We start from the raw sequence: 23,123 nt of genomic DNA, 5'->3' as shown, positions 1-23,123 counted from the left end.
TGTCTAAAATGTGTGTTTATTTGTGAAATGTGCGTTATTCATTCTGAACGGCCAGAATGAAGCGTCGAAAGAGTAAGTATTTGGTGGATACTTATGTAACTGATATTACCGGTACCAAGTTACCCAGTGTCAGCCAAGTTTTATGGTTTTTTTGCATGATGTAAATCAAAGTGGTCGGAATCAACGGGACAGTGCTAATACAACGTACAATAAAGTGAAGTTATTTTGGGCCAGACCACGAATCCCCACTGCGTTGAAGTGCAATATCGTGAGAAAGATAATCAGGTTGTATGATAAGTGGTTGTCCCTTGCGAAGAGTTCAAAACGACGATCCCAATTGCAAATTGCTAATGAAAACGCTTTCAAGAAATCTTTCCAGTGCTTGTTTGACATAGCGCATAAAAATGCATTACAAATGATTACAATCGAAGAAGACACACAATTTTTAATTTCTCAACGCCAAGAAGGACGAGTTGGACACATGGGGTCCGTTGATAAAAACTTGACACGAAAAGAGCAGCGGAAAAAAGTTCGCGATGAAAAGAGGAGAGCATCTGTACAAAAACGTCAGGAAGAAGAAGAAACACGCCTAGCAGCAGAGCGTAAGCGTTTAGAGGAAAGAAGTCGTTAGGCGCAGCTTGCCTCTTCCTCAGACGATAATGGAGGAACTTTGTCCTCATCATCTGAAGGAAAAACATTGAAAAGGAGGCGGTCAAGATCAAGACAAACGGAAAAAGTACCCGAAAAATGGCTCTTTGCGCCCTGGGCAATCAGGCTGGGACTGGGCACAAAATGTCATGAAACGTTTCCAACTAAAGATATCGAATAAGTTAGCACACAAGGTGTGCACTGCGCGAGCAAACAAGTAATTACATTTTTTGAGTGAGAAACAAGTAATTACATTTTTTGATAATTATGAGCGAGAAAAAAAAGATGTGCCACCTGAAAATATTTTCAACATGGATGAATCGGGTTTCCATGATGCACCATCGAAGAAGAAACTGTTACTACGACGAGAAGTCCGAAACCCTGAAATAATTATGAATACAAGCAAGAGTTGTTTCACAGTTGTATTTTGCGGCAACGCTTTGGGTAATTTTTTGCCTCCTTACATAATCTTCAGAGGAAATAAACTTGATACAGACTGGCTTGTGGGTGGACCACCACAAGCAAAAATGACGTCAACCTCCAGTGGCTGGATTGAGATCGTTGCTTTCGAGGAGTGGTTCATTAACCATTTTGTCCCTTTGATGTGCCAGGTAAGAAAATTTTAGTGTTAGATAATATGTCAGCTCACATTTCTGTTAAGAGTCTAGAGGTGGCTGATGTGCACATGTGATATTTTGCTAAGTACACCGAAAAAAATAAATTTGCTAAACTAGCTGAAAGTGTATTACTAAAATCGCAACACAACATTTCTGCTAAAGTAACCGCGCACATGGGTAAAATAGGCAAAGTAATGGCAGTTTTAACATAATAGCAAAGATTTTGCAATTTAATTTTTGCTTTAACAGCACTATGGACTATTTGCTAAAGTAACTACGCACTTGGGTAAAATAGTCTGGTGGACTGGACCACCGGTCTAACCGTTGAGGGCATTTTCGTTTGTCCTTCTTATGCCCTTGGCTCCTGGCCAAGACGACTGTCTCTCTGATTTTTGTCTTGTCTACCTGTGTGCGCAACAAATTTTGTGGTTCATCAATTCCATATTCGCATTTCATTTTCAGTCTTCCTTCTTGAGTCCACCAAACATATCATTGGCAACAAGGATTAAAAATCGTTTACTTTGTCAACCAACCGCGCCGCGCCGGTCACCTTTACTGCAAGGCACATGAAGAAAGAATCAACCGTGTCAAGCCAAGTCAACCGAGTGAACCGCGTGTCTACCGTGCAACCCGTCAAACTTGAAATCCTTAGGAACGAAAAATGAGCGACGGTCGAAATCAAGATCCACCCAACCGAATACTTCCTGCCACCACGGCAACGTATGTTGGAACCTTGAAACCTTTTGAAACCAAAGTCTCCCTATCAACATGGTTGGAAATGCTAGAAAACTTTTGCGACCTTAATGAAATCACCGAGGCATACAGTAAACGTAAGGTACTTCTTAACTACCTATCCTTGGATGTATACTCAGAATTAAGAACTCAATTGTTGCCTGAGAAACCATCAAGCAAATCATTTGACCAACTAGTCACACTCCTCCAAGAAACCTAAGAACCAAACAAGATCCTTTTTTCCGACATTCTAAAGTTTGAATCTAGGTTCCAGGCAGATGGCGAAACTGCTGCAGTGTACTTAACCTCTCTTAGACTTCTTGCAGATAAATGCAACTTCGGAAACAACCTCAAGAACAGGCTCCTTGTCAAATTTGTAAATGGGCTCAACTCCGTCAACCTCAAAAAAAAATTGTGGGAGAAAAGCGATCTAACTCTGGAGGATGCGATCAAGTTTGTTCGCAACTTCGAAACAATTGCTAGTGAACTTAAACCCACCTCAGTCAACAAAGTCAACTTTGTCGTAGAGTTAGATTAATGCACAGCGGTGGAAAAAACAAAAGAAAAGAGAAGAAGAGCTTTAGTAGGCGACATGGCTTAAGCCTCTTACTTTTATTATGTAATATAACCTCAAACGACAGGTTATGGGCCTTCCGTTTTTATCCGTACTCATCCGTTTTTCGTAAGTTTGTCCGAATTTCTCACCGAAATCAAAATGGACCCGTGCTTCTCGCGTCGCTGCGTGATCTCGTGGATATCGTCTTCTGACTCGTGCGCGTCTTTCAACTACAGATGACACTCGATTCAGATCTTGATACGGACAATTCTCTCTTTGATTCAAGTACAAACAACGATTTCTGGTACCTAAACGACATCTTTGAAGATAACCGTGGTGCTCAACTCAACTTGGAAGAATCGCCTACTACGACTTCCATCATGCCGCAGTCCAGTTCAACCGCAGGATCAATAGGTCTTCCGTCTTTCCCAAAACTCTCAGGTCAGGATAATTATTCCTTATGGAAGTTTCAAATGTCAAAATTTTTAGACTACGATGATCTTTGGGACATCACAGATCCTGAAATTCCTAGCAATCTAGTGGCCGCTACCGACGATGATCTTAAACTAAAGCGTCAAAAAGCGATCACTAAAATTTCCTTAATGGTCGAGCCTAACTGCATTAGGCACATACGAATGTGCAACTATCCCGCAGAAATGTGGAGAAATCTTCAAACGGCTTTTGAGCATACTGGTTTATCTAGACGTTTACGCTTGATGAGAAACCTTTTTAATGTTCGCCTTGAGCATTAATCTAACTCTACGATAAACTTCCATAATAATAACCAAGTCAAACGTAGAGCTAATCACAAGTCAACCTCATTTCAACCCGCTACAATGCTTTTTGCGCGCGGTGTAGTTATTTTCTGCATGACAAAATTTTTTAACAATCTATATGGATAGATACCGTGTCATGTTGCCAAGTTTCAATTCATTTACAAAGTTTATTTTTTATGAGACGGATAGTACATTGTGACGTTAACCCCCAAAAATGTGCTCCCAAAAGAGTATTGGTATTCTACATGTTTGTTATTTTATGATCATGAACTGATTCGTTGATGATTTAGAAAATAATCATCCAGAAAAACCTAAGTAAAGCAGGTTTTCCGTTGATTGGATCTGAACCTCAAAATAGCAATCAAATAACTCATCCCTCCGATGTCATTGCTTGTTTTGCAGAGCCAGATGTGAGCCAAAGTCAGACAAATATTGAAAATGTTAATACCAGTCGTAATGCTTGTGAAAGTCTGTCCCCTTCCTCCAATACTCTGCCAGTAACAACACAAGGTCATAATACGTATGATCTAAGTATTGATATCTCATTGAGAGAAGAAATTTTGAATTTTTGCCTTGAAATAATCAGTTTCCCTGATATTCTATTCTCATTTATAGAATTGATATTCAATCGTCATAATAATTTGTTCTCTTAAATCAATGCCATGTACGAAAAGAAAGTTTTGACCATTTGTAGAAATTTAAATGAAGAATGCTCTAAAGCAGTTGCTTTGGAGATACTTAGCTTGTTCAAATTAGTGCAAGACAGTTTGAAACGGTTACAAACCCAGTATCGTCAGGAAAAAATTCTTTGATAAGATGTGTATGATTGTGGTTAGTTTGGGTAAATAATTATCCAAAAGAATTTTTGAAGAAATATTGGGGAGAATCGTAAATTTTTCAGTAGACTAAATCTTTCCCTACAGCAGTATGATACTGGCAATGAATAGCAGCTGTGCTTGAATGTCACTGCGGTGAAATGTCGTCAAGTTAAAACTCATTCCTGTGAAATGTCATAGAATCCCTAACGAAACATTTTTGATTGCACAACTAGCAAAAAGTGAAACAGAAAGATAAATTTCAAGTGATTACAACCAGTATTGAAGCAAGCACGCAAGAACTAAATTTTTACTTGGGCCAAGGTCCAACTTAAAAATGTAAAGTCACAGGCACATTTCTTTACATTAGTTATACATTTTTCAATAGACCTTAAATTTGCACTTGGGGGGGGGGGGGGGTTCGGGGTTATTTTCATTATTTAGAGCTGATCTTGCACCATCCAAATGATACCTTAATGGTACATTAAAATCAGCACGATTTGTAATTTAAGAACTCCTTGTGCCTGTCAAAAATTGACAGTATGCATCATTAAATTACCTTGCCTACCTCTCATGTAATCACGTCCTAACAATGGACTTCCAAAGACAAAATAATAACTTCGATTAGCCAACCATTCAGGATTTAAATCATCTTGTAAGATCATCCGCTGCGTGTTTCACTTGCTCTATTTTGAAAACTGTTTCCATTCAATATGTTGTCTCAGCTAGGGGCAGACACGAGAGTCCTCAATCATAGGATCTGTACAGCAAAAATGGAAAAAAAATTTAGTATGAGATAATTCAGCAAAAAAAGTCTTAGTCCTTCCTTCTAAAGCATTTAGATATAGATTTAGGTTTTGACTCATGATAAGATATACATTTCTCATAAATCTAAAAAATAAAACTTTGACGGCGCAAATTTTATTTGCGATTTCCCTCCTAACAAAGATGTTTTGCATGGTTATACAGGATTGGTATTTTTATATTTTCCTCCATGAGCTGAGGAAGACTTCCAATGGGTGCAATACTAAAAAGTTTGTGGATTGCAAAATTAAACTACATTTTACTATTAGGAACTGTGTAAAATTTCTGACTCGCCCGTAAAAACACTTAAGTGCATGGGGAGACTAATGGTACATTAGGGTACAGCTTATTCGATAAATTAAAGTGATGAATTTCGAAATTGACAAGGGACCTCGCCATAACGTTCCAAATAATGTAAAAACAAACGTTGTAGAACAATTTTGCATTTGGTCAACATTTAGAGGTCCCGACTGAACCTCAAAATTGCAAAGGCTAATTTTTTCATTTTTCCATCAATTTTGGCAAATTTTCTCAGGTCTTACAGAGAGTTCTAATTGATACATTTTATCATAAATAGGCAATATGTAACCTAAAATGCACCCCATCCTCCACCTTAAGACCCCCATTCCCCCCAATCCCCTCCCTTAAAGTTCCAATATAAATACACTCTTTATAAACTACCCTATTTTGGTAGTGACCAGAGATCTAACGTAACACTGGTCAACACGGGTTAAAATGTAATTGTTCCAAAGTAGTTTTTAGCGCTGAGTCCGAAAATGACCTCTGTAATGCTGGGTCAGGTTGATTTTCCCCATCCGGATTTTCTTTAAAAATCGAGCTTTTCCGGAGAAAAATCAATTTCCCGGAAAATCTGTGCATGATGGAGATAAGCTGAGGTCATTTTCGGATTCGGCAGCTAAAACTCCACTTGCCTCTCCGATGCGAAACAATCGGATTAGTATTACATGCGTCACATGGGCGGAACGGAGCTCTTGTCCCAAAAAACGTCGATATTAGGAACAAAATGGAAACTTTAATAGGCATGCAATACATGGTTTCCGGTGTAATTTTAGCTGCTGAATCCGAAAATGACCTTAGTTTTTCTCCATCAGGCACAGATTTTCCGGGAAATTTATTTTTCTCCGGAAAAGCTCGATTTTTAAAGAAAATCCGGATTTTTCTGGGGAAAATCGACCTGACCCAGCATCATGGAACCATGTTCTTCACGAAAATTTGATGACAGTTTCCGAGTTGTAATGCGTTGTCACCCGTGTTTCTGAAGCAATATTTTAGTTTTGATTTCTGCAAGTGCGTCTTGTCATTTTGCTACCTTACCCCACGGAGGGAACCGGTCCTTGGGAGTTTTTCCCTTTAAGGCATTCAGCTGAAATCTAGCTCCTATTTTCACTTGGTTTCTGGGATTGTCTGGTGATCAATTATTCGACTAATCCTTGGGAAGTATTCATCACAACACAGGCATGTTAAATTTTATTAAAGGTGGACACTGCTTGTTCGTCCTGTGGAGAGCTTTTAAAAAATATGACTTGCTTGAGAGTTTTAAAATTTGCTTAGTTAAGTTTGAATTGGGATTTCCAGTATTTTATTTTATTCATTATAATGTTCCTCTCCTTTTTGAAATTGAGGTGAGAAGACAATTTGGAAGTCAAATCGTGTTAATTAAAGTCTTGAGGAGCAGCTGAATATAAAGATCACACAGGATTGTCAAACGTCGAAATTATTAGAAAAATTTAGTACCACTTACAATTTTTACACAACAATAGAGCTGGGTCTGAAGAAACAATTTGTGCCCCTGAAAAGATCTTTAAAGTGTGGAATTTTTCTGGTTCTTTTTTTTCTTCTTTCAAATAGTTAACTTGCGAGGCTGTAACTTTTTGTCGAAATAGATCTTAAATTTAAAAGAGGTTAACTTCTTTCTTTACAATTTAGTTACGACAGCTGAAAGTGCAATTTTTATAAACCGAGAGAAATAAAAACTTATAATGAATGTTTTTTGGTAAAATCACTGCTTTATTTTGTCTTAAACTGAAGAAAATATACACATTCTTTACTTGGAGTTACAGATTATAGGGTTTTAATACTCGATTTAACAGTTACAAATTTAGTGTTATTTTATACCTTTAAAAGAACTTAAAAGTTTAAAATGAACAATAAAGATTAAAAATTAGACAAGGACAGATTGTAATTTCACTGATAGATAATTGATGAGAGTTGAAAAAGGTTTGGTTCATTTTAGATTGGTTTAGATGTGTGATGTGAAAAGGAGAGATGACTTCTAAAATTTAAAGCCAAAAAGGTTCAAAAACTTTAAACAACATTATGCTCCAAAAATTTTTCGGATGATTGCAGGTGAAGAGCCCCCATCCGCATTTGATTATGAGTAGCTTCATCATTTATCTTATTTTAATCCAGATGAACGCATTATGTAATTAGAATGATTTTTCAAAAATTAAATGTAATTTTTCTTTCTTTAAAGTTTGGAGAATCAATTAATATGAAGACCTTGGGAAGGCTTTAACCATAAAAAGAAGAAAAATTTACAGTAAGATTGTAATAGGCCTGGATCAGATGTGGCTACATGAATGATTGCTGAAAACTATCATTCATTAATTTCTTTCTTTCTTTCTTTCTTTCTTTCTGTAAAACCGAATTCAAGAAATATCACGAATTCTTGAGCAAAAATTTAATAAATTATTTTTCAGTGTATAGTGCTGATCAACCTTAAATAAAATATTGAAATAGTGAATTACAGTGAAAGAAATTTCTTCTAAAAGAATCTAGAAACATTCCGAGTTAGTAGAATCACTGGATCCAAGAAGTAGCTTTCAAAAATAAATAAATAAATAAATAAAATAAAATAAAAATAAAAAAATGATGAAGTTTCTCAATCTTTGCGGCATAGGAAGGAAAGGTTTGTTCTTCAGAAAAGAGTTTGCTCTTTGATTGAAACAAAGAATTTTTTCTTTAAACAAATACATTGATCTTTTTGAGAGAAAAATTAAACCAGAGTGTTGTTAGTCCAAGGTTGAAACAACTAACTTTAGAGGAAAGCAATTTTGTGAATTATACAAATATAATATTAATAATGAAGTACTTAAAATAAATAATTTGCTTCTTTTCCGAAATGTGGTCTTTAAAGAAGAAAGATGGATTAGAAAATCGCTTGATTGGGATCTAAAATTATTTTTCTTTGTAATATTGTGGCTTATTAAGAGAAATCGATTGTAAATTTCAGACTGATTAAGTTTGATCGTTTTGAGAGCCATGAGAAAAGAATGAGGTACGCATGTAATTGATTAATTTCATGATTGTCCGCGGTTAAATCTTCTGCAAACCATTACCGATAATAAGCAGAGGATGGAGTATCTTCATAGTTTAAAAAAACAAATTTCATTTTCATTTAACAAAAGAACGACAAGTACGACTAGAGACATTCAACTGTTCACCTTACAGAAAACTTCTTTTTTTTTTTTTTTAAATAGGTAAATCAAGATAAGCAATGACACTACGAAATTTGGTGAGTTTGATGTGTCTTATTCTAAATTGCAAAAATTATGAAAAATTTACATGTAACGTTGATAAACATCAAAAGATATTATTATGAATTGCTGCGTCTGATACTGATACGAACAAATTTAGACTAAATTAATAGCGTGCTAACCAAACATATTGTAGGATTTCCATTTTAAAGCAATAATGTGGTGTTGTATTGATAACAGGTTTAATCCAGAAATAAACTGAGAGTAAACCTACAAGCAGGCATTTATTTAGGCAGAGGTCATATTAGGTGAGCATTTGCAGAAAAGATTTGTCAGAATTATTTTGTCAACTATATACTCTGTCATTTCATAAAATATATAAGTCAAATAACCTGGTTCATTGAACTGACTTCATGGAATACACAGACCTAAGTTACGTCAGCTGCCTTTCTAAACTTTAAGACAAACATCAAATTAAATACTTTTACCTGGGAAGAGAATAAAATTATTTTCTTTTAAGTAATTTACAGAACTGAACTAATGCTACACTTCTTTATCAAAATCTTTGATAAATTAAAAAAAGTTTCCTAAACTTTAAATATACATTGAAAATTAACAACATAATTCTCGAGGATCAATACTTAAAAAAAAAAGGAAAGGGGCAAGGGAAAATAGCTTTATTAAATGCTACATTGAAACTATGAGGGAGGTATAAAAGAAAAAGGAAAAAAAGGGTAGCAACGCAGAAAACCTACACATTTAGTCTTGTAATTTCATGATGGGTAGTTCACAATCAGAGGAGACTTGAAAATATTCCTGTCATTTTCAACATGAGAGGCAGTTGCCTTCATTTTTAAAAACATGGCATTATGACTCATGAGAGAATGAAAGCCCTAATTTGATGGTAAGGCAGTAGGGATGTTGACAATACGGAGGCAGCCTGTACCTGCCCGTACTTGAAAGAGGAAACCTAGGACAGCACCTAGATATTTCAGCTAATATGACAAGATTTGAAGTTTTCGTGAAGACACTACTTGGAATCATTTCTCGCAATAAGATATCAGTTCGATACTTCAGATGATGCTAGCCATTTGATAAATGAACATTAAAAAATCAGATTAAATCCCACAAGTTTCCATATAAAAGCAGTGAAGTAAAAAAAAAAAGGAGAATAGTAAACAAATCTTCCATGCACTGTAAAATGATGAGAAAATGAGGATATCATTACAAACATGAAAATTACACCAACTTTACTTGCTCGTCATACTTACGTGTGGATACCATCAAATTTTCTTAAAATGTTAATAATCATATCCATGATTACTCCACATCCCCACTAGTTCAAAACATTATCTGCTTAGAACAAGAAAAGGGTTAACATAAAAATTTTACAATATAATTTTAAACATGAACTACCTCAAAAACAGGTGTCAAGTTAAAACAAAATCAATTGAGTCGAACTTGTATCCACACACACACATACATGCAATCATTCACTCTGACACACACTGATGATTCTGAGATTTGCTAGTTAGGAGACAAAAAAGGGTCTTTGAGAGAGTTTAAGTTAAGGAAGAAATTAGAAATGAGGTGGACCATATTACTTAGGACGGCCATATGGTGAATGGCGGATGCCTTGAGCGCTGTAGCGGGAAGCAGAGATAGGTAGACTTGAGGGCCCTTTACCACTGCCACCGGTGGGAGAGTAACCTTTCCAACGTCCAGAGCTGGGTGCGTGTGGTGCCACTACCTCAGTGCTGTAATCCTGACCTGTAAATAAAAAGAATCAATGAGATAATAAAAAGCATTACAACTTCGCTCATAAGCGAGGAATTTCTTCCAAAAGTTTTTGATAAGTACCTAGCAACAATCTCTAGCGCATTAACAAGCAAGACTCCTCTCCCATGCAGAAGTGCTAAGTATATACAATAGTGAGATAGCAAGATTACTGGAAAATTGGGAAAGCTGGTAAAAAATTAAGGAGGCAGAAATAATTTACAGTACTCTCTTGCTATAACAAATCAGCAAGGGACCGCGTGATTCCTTCGTAGAGAGATTTTCGTTAAAATGAGTGTCGCAATAATGAGAAAATCGTTCAAGGGAGCGGGCTTTTCCTTTGCAAAAGGGAGATTTTTGTTATAATGAGTGTTGTTATAACCAGAGAATACTGTATTGGTTTTTCAAATTATGAAAACACTTTGGTAAAATTTTTTATCTATTGTGTGGGAGCAAGGATTCAGAGATTTTGCGGGTCAACGTGATTGTCAAAGCTCTCCTTGATGTACAAATTAGGCTTCAAAAAAGCTCATTGGTGCAGACATTATCTGTAGTCTTCCAAGAAACATTGGGCAGACAAGCACTGAAGGTAACCAATCATACTTGTTGAAACCTAACATCTCCCTGTGGCGGAAATAGAAAGGCAGTTGGAGATTAGTGATTATTGTCGTGATTGTAGTGATTATTACTTCATCTCAGGAAGGATTGGCCTGCAAATGATTGTTCGAACTAAAAAGTTCAAGGCAGGAGAAAAATCAAGAGCACTACACAAACTCCAGAAAATAACCATTGCTTTTTTGATGACGCTGAAAATGCGCCCAGACCAAACTGCTAGATCAAACTGCGTCTATGGCAAGTCATGTAGGCAACGTGTCGACGGCACCAATCTACATGCTCTGTCCCTCTCTGTTGTTTGGATTGTTGAAGTTGCTCCGCAAATTACGTTAGTGCTGTGTTTCCATAATACTTCCCATAGACCACTAGACAAGGTACAAATTTACGCATCCTGAAGGATGTTTCCTCTACAAAATTTTATCTAGAACACGGTTTGCGCAGCAAATTACTGATATTAACTAAATTTGAATTCCCCACTCACGTGAAAAACTAGAGTTTACTTTAATCAAATCGCGCAATATAACGGTTTTTGCAGGCTTCTCAATCAAGTAGTGTTCCTCCCCCACTCTATGCTGTTAAAAATGTAAACAACGTGCAATAGCTGAGCCAAAGCACTGAGATAGAGGCTGGCATTCGTTGAAACTGCAGAGGCTGTCCTGGTGACCTTTAGTATGCGAGTTAGCTCGAGTAGATTATTGTTTTTTCTATGAGCGGATAGTTTGAATTTGTGCATTGAAAAACGTTAATGAATTGGTTTAGGAGTTACTATCAGTAATTTTTGTGGTACGAATCATGCTCTACAAGAAATTTTGATGAGACAACATTTATCATGATGCTTGGCTTCATACCTTGTCTGATGGTTCATACCACATTAAATAACTTAAAATGGTTAAAAAAAAACTTTCACTTAGAGATCTTGGTAAACACCTCGGTAAATTAAGGTATTAGCCGAGACGTCCACGATCTCATCATTGTTAACAACAATCAATAACACATCACAGTCAATTTCTCTACTGCACCTAGTTTTTATGGCTATATCCACCACATTTTGAGCACATAATTAAACGCACGTTTTAGGCTACCACAATTTTTTTGTGGCATTTTTTTAAAAATTATCTTCAGGATTGCAGTAATCAAGAAGAAACTGACAATGAACAGCTCATGTGAACTCAATTGACTTAGTATTCCTAAATATTTTCATAAGTTATACACCATAAAACTGACTCATTTACCAAAATAATATTTCCTGAAAACACATTATAAACAGCAATGATTACATAGAATTAATTACACTGAATATCAAGATCCGGGAATAGTAACCTCATTTCACACTAGATCAAATGCATTTGGCATTCATCCTCATAAAATGCATATCCTCTCTAATGGAAGATGAGAAATGGGAGAAAAATAACAACTTAAGCGGTATGAGTCTGTGATTGAAATAAAGCAAACTGTGAGATAAAAAAAAAAACCAAGTATCATCACACTTTCAATTGAGAGGTCCAAGTTAAAAAGCAAATCGATGATGAGACTCCCAAACCACACATCTCGATTTGCGATGTTGCAAACTTCCCATCGTACTTTATTTTTCAAATGGAGAATTACTCAACATCAATTCATAAAAAACTTCAGTGATTTTTCTCTTCTGTGCAAAGCAAATTCTAAGAAAACTTCAATGAATGATGTTGATTTGCACTACTGTAAAAAAATTTAACAGGTGCGGAGACTTTTAAACATCGCAAACGAGATGCATTGATTGAATATGAGAGCCCGAGCTTTAAGATGTATATGTAGAACAATGCTCACCAAGAGACTGGGAGATACTATGTCCTGATTGGTAGAGGTCAAGGCTTAATCACCATCGACCTGCAAGTCGAAATGAAAATAAAAGTTACCAAGCTCCACGGTTTCACAGCAGTTTTCATTGATTTTACCAAGCAAATAAAGAGAATATTTATTCAAAGCAGTCTCGTAAGTGAAAAAAATCTAATTTCTCCGAAAGTCAGAAAAACAGGGCATCAAAATTGATGCCAGTGCTTGGTCCTTCCTCCAAAAATAGGGAGGTAGGAATTTTGAAACTGAAAGTTCACACTTGGAGTATGATTTAAAAATTCTCGATTTCAAAGTATTATTCTCCATATTGATATTTGTGAGGTTTACGAATAATACTCATAAATATACTGCCATGCTAAGGAAAAACGTTAGAGCAGCATTTGACTGTTGCCAAATTTCCCCCGATAAAAAATTTATTTTGAAAGAAAATCATTGTATTTTTCATTGAAATTTTCAATAAATATAATTTCGAACAAAATTGTCTAAAAATTCATTTCATTCAAGTTGTAACATTGATTCAAATTTTAATAGACACATAATTGACTATTATTTTTTAAGTTTCCAGGCTCATTTGATGTTTCCCAGATCATCAGGCAAATATTTTCTAATTTCCAATATCAGATATTTCTTGATTGTAAGGTCAGACCAAGATGTTCCCAGATTTTCTATAGATATTACAACTCCAGACTCAAATTCCTGAAAGTTCCCAACATCAAAGAGTTTCAAGAAACTCATGAACCAGTATTTATCCTAGAGAATATGCATTTTATGAATTTATGCCAATGGACCAGCTGTGCTTAAAACAAACTGAAAAAATCACTTGCACGAAGAAAATACTCCTACTGCTTTTTCCTATTATAGTCCGCATCTTGAAAAGTGGTGGGTGAGGGGCGGAGCCAGTTGGCCGGTCCAGCCTATTGTTGAAGGGTTGAAGTGCGGGTATTGGCTTGTAGTTGAGACGGGGTAACGTCTGGGCCAATACCTGCCCTTCAACCTTTCAACGATAGACTCGACCGGCCGAGTGGCTCCACCCCTCACCTGCCAATTTTCGAGGGGCGGACTATAGTTCTACTCAACACAAGAAAATTACCAGATTCAATCCATCGGATTTTGTGACGGTTCCTGACTGATTCGGTAAATGTAGCTTTCAATGTAGAAATAGAGATAAAAAGCAGAACAACAAATAATTTTCTCTTAATAGCCTGACTATTGAAAATTTCATCAGTGCTAAGGAGAGATATAGTGAAATTACATGCTGAATCTGATGGATACAATGGCTTGGAATCTGTTAAGCAAAGGGTTAATTACTCACCAGGATAGCTGACTGAATCGTAGTAATCAGAACTTCCTCCATTGTATGAGTTGTTGTAACTACAAAAAAAAAAAAGATAATTTGAAATTAATCAATTGCAGCTGCTTTGAAAATTACCAGAATTCTGAGGATTTGGTGGTGCAGGAGTTAGGAGATTTTGATGAGCTCAGTACATATAGAAAGAAGTTCTGCTTGCTCCACAAAATTTTGAGAGCCCTTTCGGTCAGACGACCAAATATTTTAGGGGCCATATTGACTTTTTGCGTATGAAATTTGTTGCAAACAGTGTGTAGAGAGCACTACCACTGTTTTGCGATTGCAAGTTTGAAAAAATCAACAGGGTGTATCAACTTTCTTACAAGGTTTGACCCTTGAATTTTGAAGCATCAAAACCCAATTTTTAGGCGCATTGGGCGTAAGGCACCCGAAGAGGACAGAACACAGATTTAGAAGGAACATATCTTTCTTATAAAATGATACTTGAAAGTCTCATTGTGATTAACAATAGGGCTGGATTGCCCATGCTTTTGCCCTCTTCTTTATAGATAATACTTGGAGGGTAACTTCAATGGGCGATTTTGATGAAAGTGTTCACCATCAAAATAAGTACTTACAAAAAAAAAAAAAAAAAAAAAGAAAAAGAAAGATTCTCCTTAATCATTGTCAAATTTTCCTCAAACAAAATGATAGTAAATTGTTCGCTGTTTCCTATTAGAGATCCACTGTGTTGCATAGAGTGAAAAAAAAAAAAAAAAAAAAACACTTTTGGGTAAAAATGTTATGTAACTTACCTTGAGAGTTCATAGCCCATAGAATCATAACCAGCATCATAACCTGCATCATAGCCGGGACCTGCTCCATAGGATGATTCTTCCATGGCAGCGCGTGCTCTGTCAAGAATGCTCAGGACCTTCCCCGTTTTCACACCAGGTCGAGGCAAAAGCCCAGCAGAATGTGGGGGACCTTGACGCGGTGGGGGAAGAATACCAAGAGCAGGTCGAGGAGGGCGCACTGGAGGTCCCATACCCATCGGGGCTCGTTGCGGTGGGGGCATTGCAGGACGAATTCCTGCACGTGGTGGGCCTGGTCGAACTCCCGGAGGTCCGTACTGCTGGATCTCGCGCATCTGTTCTTGATGGATTTCATCATTTAGGTCAGGTACTAAATATTTACTGAGTTCTGCCAAGGCAAAAGCAATCCTGGCGTGCGCTTCAGCTGGTGCCGCTAGAGCTACAATTTCCACATGCAACTCATCTGCAAGGTGAGCATATTTGGGGTCTAGAGCTTGTCGTAATTCTTCTTCCTAGAAAACCATCCAATAAAAATATTTTCAGTTAGCATTTATTTGGACACTTAAAAGGAGCATGGAAAAGACAGAGAACAGAATTTAATGAGTATCAGTGCTTATGATTCTACAGAGGAACCGGTGGGCCTGTTGCACACTTTTGCTAGAGCAAAAATTAGAGTTGTTCCTGTCAGTGAATGTCTCAAAAATCATGATGAGCGCATAGTTGGCTGAATGGCATAATGGCAAAGTTTGAAGTGCACTCCTAACTTCACAATCTGCGTATATGAAATTTGCGTTCTTTTGAGCTTCCCGCTTCAAAAACAATACTACGGCACAGGTGAACATTTCGTTAGAGGAGTCGTTCCCTTCAACCCTTTTGCTGTAGCAATACACAACATAGCCGATGCTTCCACGCGCAAATTGCAATCAGGAGCACAAGGTCAACCAAAGCAGATCTATATTAACGTGAAGAAATCGTGAATGTCAACGGGCTGGGTTACTGGGTTGTTAACAAATGGTTAGAATCTCGTCCAGGCACATGTGTTTTGGCGAATTGGATGTTGAATATAGTGTGGTATCCTAGTGTACAGGGGTTGAATGGAATGACTTCTCTAACGAAATGTTCACCTATGCCGTAGTATCGTTTTCGGAGCGGGAAGCTCAAAGGAACACTAATTTCTTACATAGACTGTGAAATTAGGAGAGCTTTTTAAACTTTGCCAATGCCCTCGTCGTGATTTTTGAAACATCTACTGACGGAAACAACTCATATTCTTGCTCTTGCAACAGTGTGCAACAGGCCCAATGTCACAAAGAGAACATTGATACATTTCGTAATTTTCGGGTAAAAGATGTGATTTGAAAACAGCATCTAGAATTAGGTGTACTCCAAACATTTCAAAAAGTATGCGAAGCATTTGGGTGGCTCATCCTTTTAAACTTTTCATGTGAAATGAAGTTGTGCTAGTGATGGTCATTTCATGTCATCCTTGTAACTTAAATCAAAGGATGAAATTAACAGCGCGTAAATTTCAGGACTCTCTTCGCTAACAAGCTTTTTACTGCCAGGCTGTGAATGCATCCGAGATACACCGTGTATTTGCAAGGATATGAAACCAAGCAGACTAAGAAGGGGTGAAATTACTTGTTAGAATTTTGTTAATTAAATAAGAAATAAAAGCACCAAGAAATAATAAGGGGAAAAGCCGTGTATAATACGACACTGTATCATTTTCCGATAACTAAATGGTTCTCACTTAAAGGTTCGGCAATCATAGAAATATTATACTATGAAGACTTTTATTAGACATCATATGATAAGTAGTTAAAGTCTAGCACACAAAAAACCTAAAATCCTGATCACAAAATTACAGTAGAAGCTTACCATAGTTTTTATGTTGACAGCCAAGCACAGACTCTGAAAAGGTGACATCTACCCATTAGTGTTGATAAAACTAGGGAAAGAAAAGAAGAGACAAAAGTCACATCAGTCTGGATGCATCAATCATCAGTTGGCCCATTGGTTAGCATGTAAATGTCTGTTGAATGGTGCAATTTTTGGATGTGACATTAGTCTCTTCTTTTCTTTCCTCAGTTCTACCTGATTCTTAAAATACCTGTCTAAGTGACTTACCTTGGCTTTATCTCTCATGGAACCACGACCTAGGATGGCCATTTTACACATGGTTTCTTCTTGTAGCCTTTTTAAAGAGTTGCCTTTAGGGCCCAACAGCTTACCTACAAAATTGAACTGAAATAAAAATAAGAGATAGAAGAAATTTAGAAGCAGTGGAAAAAGTGAAGCAAAATAGCAGCTGTAACTAAGCCGTGCAAAATTCAGAAACAGGAGCAGAATGGTTTGGAACATCTTCATAGCTGATCTTTAGTGCATCTTTTGTTTATTCAATATACGCTCAAGGAATACGCTCGGCGCTCAAGTCTGCACCTATCATTTCAAATAGTGGTGTCCATTAAGATCATTGAGTGCTTCCTGTCAAGTCATCATTGGCCCAGCAGTTTTGTATGATACGAGAAAGGCTATGCATGAAGCAGTGAGCCCTGGTATGCCTAAGGGTATAACAAACTACAGCACAGCAACAGTTTTTATTTTATTAAGTGTTACGTTCCAAAAAATGCGGGAAAATCTTGATGGATTTACAATGTTTTTGCTTAGCACAGCAGATATGTATTTAGTGCCATTAAGGGACAGTCTGTAAGTGGTGCATGTTATTCACCCAATTTTTCTACACTGCCACCCTGTGTGACGCACCTATTCAACATTCAAAAATATGGGCATCTCCTGCCTGTTGAGAATAGTAGAGAAATTATTTTTTTTTTTTTTGAACTGAGTTTTCCCATTGATTAGTTTAAATTACAATGAGATAATGATAAAATAGCAGTTTACAGCTCTTTGAAGACATAAAGGATTAAAGATGTAAATAGAGATTTTTACCCTTGGATGTTCTTTGACAGGAACTAATACTTTGACAGCCACTCTGATAGGTTTCTCTCGGTAGATGTCTACATAACGATTTTCTTTAGGGGTTTTCAAAGTTTGCGCTTTTTGGACCTCTGAAATAAACAAAAATAAAACCAAAAATTACTTTCACCAGAAGAGGTTGAAAGAAGAACCATATACTTATTGTTAGCTGCTGGCTGAAGACAGGTAGAAAATGGTTTGGCAAAATTAAGCTGCAAAACAGAGCAGTTTGGGCTATTCTCCTTGGGCCCTACTGTCTATGAGTAGAGCTGGAAAGAAGGTGATAGCAAACAGCACTACTTACAATGCCCTGAGTTTAAAACCACGTATTTCCAACTAGGAGTTTCAAAATTTTCCCTGCTACTTTGTTTATTCGATAAGAAACGAGCCAACTTCATGGCTTGAAATTTATACAAAATATTCTGCTGACCGGGAGGAAAAATTAGGAAAGTTTTCAAGCCATTGCGTTGCCTCGTTTCTGAAGAAAAAATGAAGTATGACAAAAAATCTAAAATGCTGCAAACGAAGAAACAAGGTTTCATACTTCAACTAATCTTTACACAAGGTTCTGAAGACAAAGGTGACGACTTTGCAATATCTCCTACTTAATATCTTTCTGGTATGAGCCTGTTAGTCAAGGCCCATTCTAAAATAACATTTAAACTCCTTATCTCCGCGGTTTCCCTCAGATGAAATTGTCTCATGAGATAGCCATGGATCCCTTACAGTATACCAAAAGTTAACGCCAGGGTGCTCAGTGAAATCCTCTTTGTTTTTTCTTTTTTTGGCATGTCAGAAAGTTGGAAAAACTCTACAAAAATTTGACACTCATGTTAAGTGGCACGAAGGAGGGATTTGGACTACTGCATTACCTACTACTTGATGCTAGACATTTAATAGCCAGAACTGGTTTGACTGTACCTCACTTCACTTTCATTCCCCCAATTTCATCTTAAGTACAGCAGAAGAAAACATTCATCCTGAACTCATCTGAATTCTTGGATGATTCCATCTAGGGTCCAGTCCAAGATGAACCATGTGACTAAGTATACCGTACTCCAATTGCTTCGACACTCGAGACATCCATTTTAGATATAGGAATTGTCAGCTAGGTTGGCGCTCGTTTACATTCCGCATGTAAGCGATCGCAGGACGCGGTCAATCTTCAATCGTCATGGGACGACTGCGTAGTAGACTCTTGCAAACTGAGAGCGTGAACAAGCGTCAACTTGGCTGACACGACCTCTAAAGATAAATTCCTGATGCTTAAACTTAATTTAGTACTCGGTTTTCCATTTGATCCATCTGAAAACATGAAGAACCCTTCCGCTCAGGACCTGTAACCCGTCCGTTGCCCTTAGGATGTTTTGGGTATTGATTGGTTCTTACGGGTAATTGAGACGAGGGGGCGAGTGCTCGGGCGTGTTAAGCCCAAACCGTAAGGTGGATTCAGAGTCACAAATACTGAAATGAATGCTACAAGCCAATATCTTTGCTAGAAGCGTACTTAGAAGTTATCAGCGGCGATGCGGCGAACAACATGGCGTACGCGATACACATTGCCGGGTCGTTTCGGGGGGTCGAAACATGTAGGGGATGAAAAATTGAGAGATAAAATTCTTGTGATATTAGGATTGACTCGAATGAGGAAAATACGGGCGAAAGGAGCAAAGCATAGACATTCGATGAAGAAATCAAGACGACTGTACCTTCGTCGACAAGCCTCATAGCATTGGCGTGATGCTCCGGGTCCAGTTGCATTTTCTCCTTCAGCAGTTCTTTGATGTAAAGGCTTTGTTTCGCCATATCCACCTGCTGTTCTTGTTCTGAATTTTCGTTCTCCATATTGTCTGATTGTTGCATTCCTCAACTGAAAACCACAGAAAAACCTGAAATGACACGTATATTCGCAGCGGAGAAAGCGATCTCGATCCCGATTTCACGATGGAGATGATGATTGATGATTCAGATTTTGATTTGTGGTACAGTCGGCATTCGAAAGAGGGCGCTGTCGTTGCTACCGTACTAGCTCGGACCAATAGAATAAATGATTAATTTTAATAGTTTATTCTATTGGTCCATGGTACCGGTGCGGGACCGCATGGCGCGTATTTTGAAAAAAAATAAGAGACCGATAGCCTGCGACTCCTGCGACACGACGCGCGAACTAGGTGAAAGACTGGCATGTCTCTCATTGTCTCTCGTCTAAATTTTTTTTTAGTCGATATAGATTTCAAAATGCTGGCAGCAAGCTGAAGAAGAGGATTTTTGAATTTTCACGAGTGGACGAAATTAAGGAGTACGATGGCGATGGAGGCTGTATGAAATTCAATGAAACTGCTCAAATACAAGGAGGTAGGTACCTAATAACCGCGGCTCGTAATATCCTCGATCATTTGGACTACATTTTGCAATTTGGAACTATAAATTCTAGTCCGTATTAAAAACAACGTACGTGCCATTAGTTTCCCTATGCACATAAGTGTTTTTTCCAGAAGAGCCAGAATTTATAGTTCCACATTGCAAAATGCGGTCCATTTGATGAGCACCTCTCTATACTCAAACTCTTATAAATTTTGCAACAATTTCCAGAACTATTTTTCCTCAAGATGTTTCCTCGAGTGGGAGTTCATCCAGTTTAAAAACTTAAAACGTCTCTATGACTCCGTCTTTCATTCTTCTTTGTAATAAGTAAGTATACCTATTTTGCATACGTGCGCTTTTTGCCTGCACAGGGTATACCTACTCACATGCTAAGAAAATACGTCTTACAGGATGATTCATAAAGCTGAATCCCACGGTTGAGATTTAATTGATGGTGCTTTTTCCTGGTCTGGGTCATTAATAATGCAACTCCGTTAGGATGCAAAAGCTGAACTATGAGATAGAAGCTGTAGAAAGGGCCTTCTGGAGCTCTGAAAAATGGATTCGACCCTCCCTCAGAAAATCCGCCTCCAAATTGTTTTTCAGCTTCGTTGCATGGTCCAAGAAGGCCGCGAAATATAGACACCAATTAGTAAGGCCCACTAAGTGCAGGAGCCTCGTTTTTTTCAACTTTGTGTATGTTCGTATGTATGTATTTGTATGTATAGATAACAAAAATGCCGAGCACCTTAAGGAGGCGTCTCTTAAAATTTCAGAGCGAGAAAAAGAACGCTGAGAAGGAAGAATCACTCCTAAAATTAGAAATTCCTTTTCATCTGAATTTTTGAAGAGAAAAATGATTGAATTATACTTACCTATATATAATGTTGAAATATTGATCTTTTCTTTGTAAATAGTAACAGAACATAAGAACAGTATAGTGAACTGCAAGAGAATAATCACGTTAAACTCTCCGAAAAAGATACTCTAATCCAAAAAATGAAAAATCGCTAATTTCAGCTTGCCTGAATGAACTGCTCAAATTACAATATTCAAATGGGCAAAACTGTTTTCCAATTTGAATAGATGTAACTTATTGACAGAATTTCAGGAAGAAATTCTCTCTTCTATAATTTTCTTACCTTGATGCATTTTATATTAGAAAGTAAAACTCCCAAACCACCTACATCGTTTGCAGAGTTTTAAAATCTCAGTTCCCATTTTATTTTTCTGAGGGAGAACTGATCAACACCTGTCCTCGTAGTTTCCACATAATTTTCTTTGCATACCTAGAGAGGAAAAATTCCTGAAATTTTAAAGAATTGACGCTAAGTAGTCTCTCATTTAAAAAAAAATGAAGTATAACAGGAAGTTGCAATGTCGCAAAAGATACGTGGTTTGGGAGTTTCATTGTCGATATGGATATTTCAGAATTTATTGTATAAAACCTACAGATACAACTTCTCATGAACCGATTTGCATAAAGAATACTTTGTTGTATTTACATGAATGAATCCTGTGTGATTTGCCAGAGCTTAAATTACAATTATTATTGGCTAATTTAATGTTTCGAAAATACGAACCCAACTCTCCTGTTATTTCGTACAGATGGAGATTGCTTCAAGTGGAAAATGCATAGCCATCTCCAATTGCGATTCTGTAAACCGTTGTTCTTGCATACATTTTATTTTATTAAAAAAGAACTGGGGGTCGTTCATAAAATAAGTAAAATGGCATTTGAGATTTTTCAGCCCCCCCCCCCCCCTTTATGACGCTTTTGTAACGTAGATGCCTATTCTTTAACCTGTGAAAACAAAACGGCATGACGCTCTCCTTCAACCACCCTCCCTCTAGAGTGTTAAGTATTTTATGAATGGGCCCCTAAAGAACAGTTTTTCTCCAAATCCCTGCTAAATTTTTTTTCATTAATTGAAAAATATTCACAGAAAATTTCAAGGAAATATTTTTTTGGGTTCATTTTTATAACTCTTTTGGAAGGATATTCCGTCAGATACCAAGCAATGAGGCTGATGCGTTCCCTTTCAAATAGGTAAACATCGTAAAAGTAAACGAGCAAAAATTTGGAATCAATGCAATCAAAATACCCAACTTTCTTTTCAATAAACGCCATTCATAAATACACGGAAAAAAAAAGAATTGCTGATTCAACAATTCATTGCTAAAAACAGTGAGTGCAATGTTTCAACGCAGATTTTACAAAAAAAAAATGCTACTTTAACCACCTTCGTGGTTAAATTAGTTTACAATGTGGTTAAAGGAGCATTTTTTTCTTGTAAAATCTGCGTTGAAACATTGCACTCACTGTTTTTAGCAATGAATTGTTGAATCAGCAATTCTTTTTTTTTCCGTATAGATACGTTCTGTTTCTTTTCTTATTTTCCCCCTTCAAATCTTGATAACAAAATTGCTAAAGTACCACAACTACATCAATCAAAGATTGATTTTAATGGAAATTTTGAAGAGGAAGCATATCAATGGTGAAAATACAAAATGCACAACTCGATTGCAGCGTTTCAAAATCTCAGCTCCTAATTTGTTCTTTAAAAGGAGACCAAACCAACATCATGGCTTGAGATTTTTACAGATTATTTTTCACATAGAGAGGAAAATCATTGAAGTTTTACAAAAATGGCGTTTAGTGGTTTTTTGTGTAGAAAATAAAGTTTGACGGGAAGACTTAACGCCACAAACCAAAGTATGCATTTCTGTAGTTTCACCATCGAAAGGTATAGCAGAATGCTTAATTTGATCCTTGTGCGGTGGTCCATTGTTGCCTCACTTTTGGGACAACTTATGTAACACTTTTAAACTCCATTAACAGCTGATAAAAATTAACAATTAAAGTCTCTTGGGTGTGAGTCTGAACCTGGATACTGTCATATAAATTTTATTTTTTAATGATATTGTTATTTTCGTTAAATGATAAAAATGATGATTCACCCTGGGGAAAAGAAGTTATGAAGTTCAAGGAATAAAAAATAGGTCAAACG

The 23,123-nt window shown here is 36.9% G+C and overlaps 1 protein-coding gene across 2 annotated transcripts; it reads right to left on the bottom strand.

Annotated features, from left to right (window-relative positions):
• Positions 1–4,696: 4,696 nt before the first annotated feature.
• Positions 4,697–19,712, bottom strand: LOC109029561 (KH domain-containing, RNA-binding, signal transduction-associated protein 2). 2 transcript variants are annotated; one of them, XM_019040095.2, is made up of 7 exons: positions 19,458–19,711; positions 17,722–17,840; positions 16,903–17,019; positions 14,773–15,284; positions 13,982–14,040; positions 10,050–10,215; positions 4,697–4,904 (listed from the first exon to the last, which is right to left on the bottom strand). In XM_019040095.2, the coding sequence occupies exons 1-7, from the start codon at positions 19,609–19,611 to the stop codon at positions 4,892–4,894; spliced, it is 1,140 nt and encodes a 379-aa protein (XP_018895640.2). In that variant the 5' UTR covers positions 19,612–19,711; the 3' UTR covers positions 4,697–4,891. The 2 variants fall into 2 exon arrangements, with proteins under 2 accessions (XP_018895640.2, XP_018895721.1); XM_019040176.2 differs by lacking the exon at positions 4,697–4,904 and adding an exon at positions 12,643–12,702 and having other exon boundaries at positions 6,954–10,215; positions 19,458–19,712.
• Between the last annotated feature and the right edge of the window lie 3,411 nt (positions 19,713–23,123).

Source organism: Bemisia tabaci, chromosome 2 (assembly GCF_918797505.1).
Source record: "Bemisia tabaci chromosome 2, PGI_BMITA_v3".
Classification (NCBI taxonomy): Eukaryota; Metazoa; Arthropoda; class Insecta; order Hemiptera; family Aleyrodidae; genus Bemisia; species Bemisia tabaci.
The sequence above is the reverse complement of the archived record's forward strand: the minus strand, read 5'-3'. Positions and strand labels throughout refer to the sequence as shown.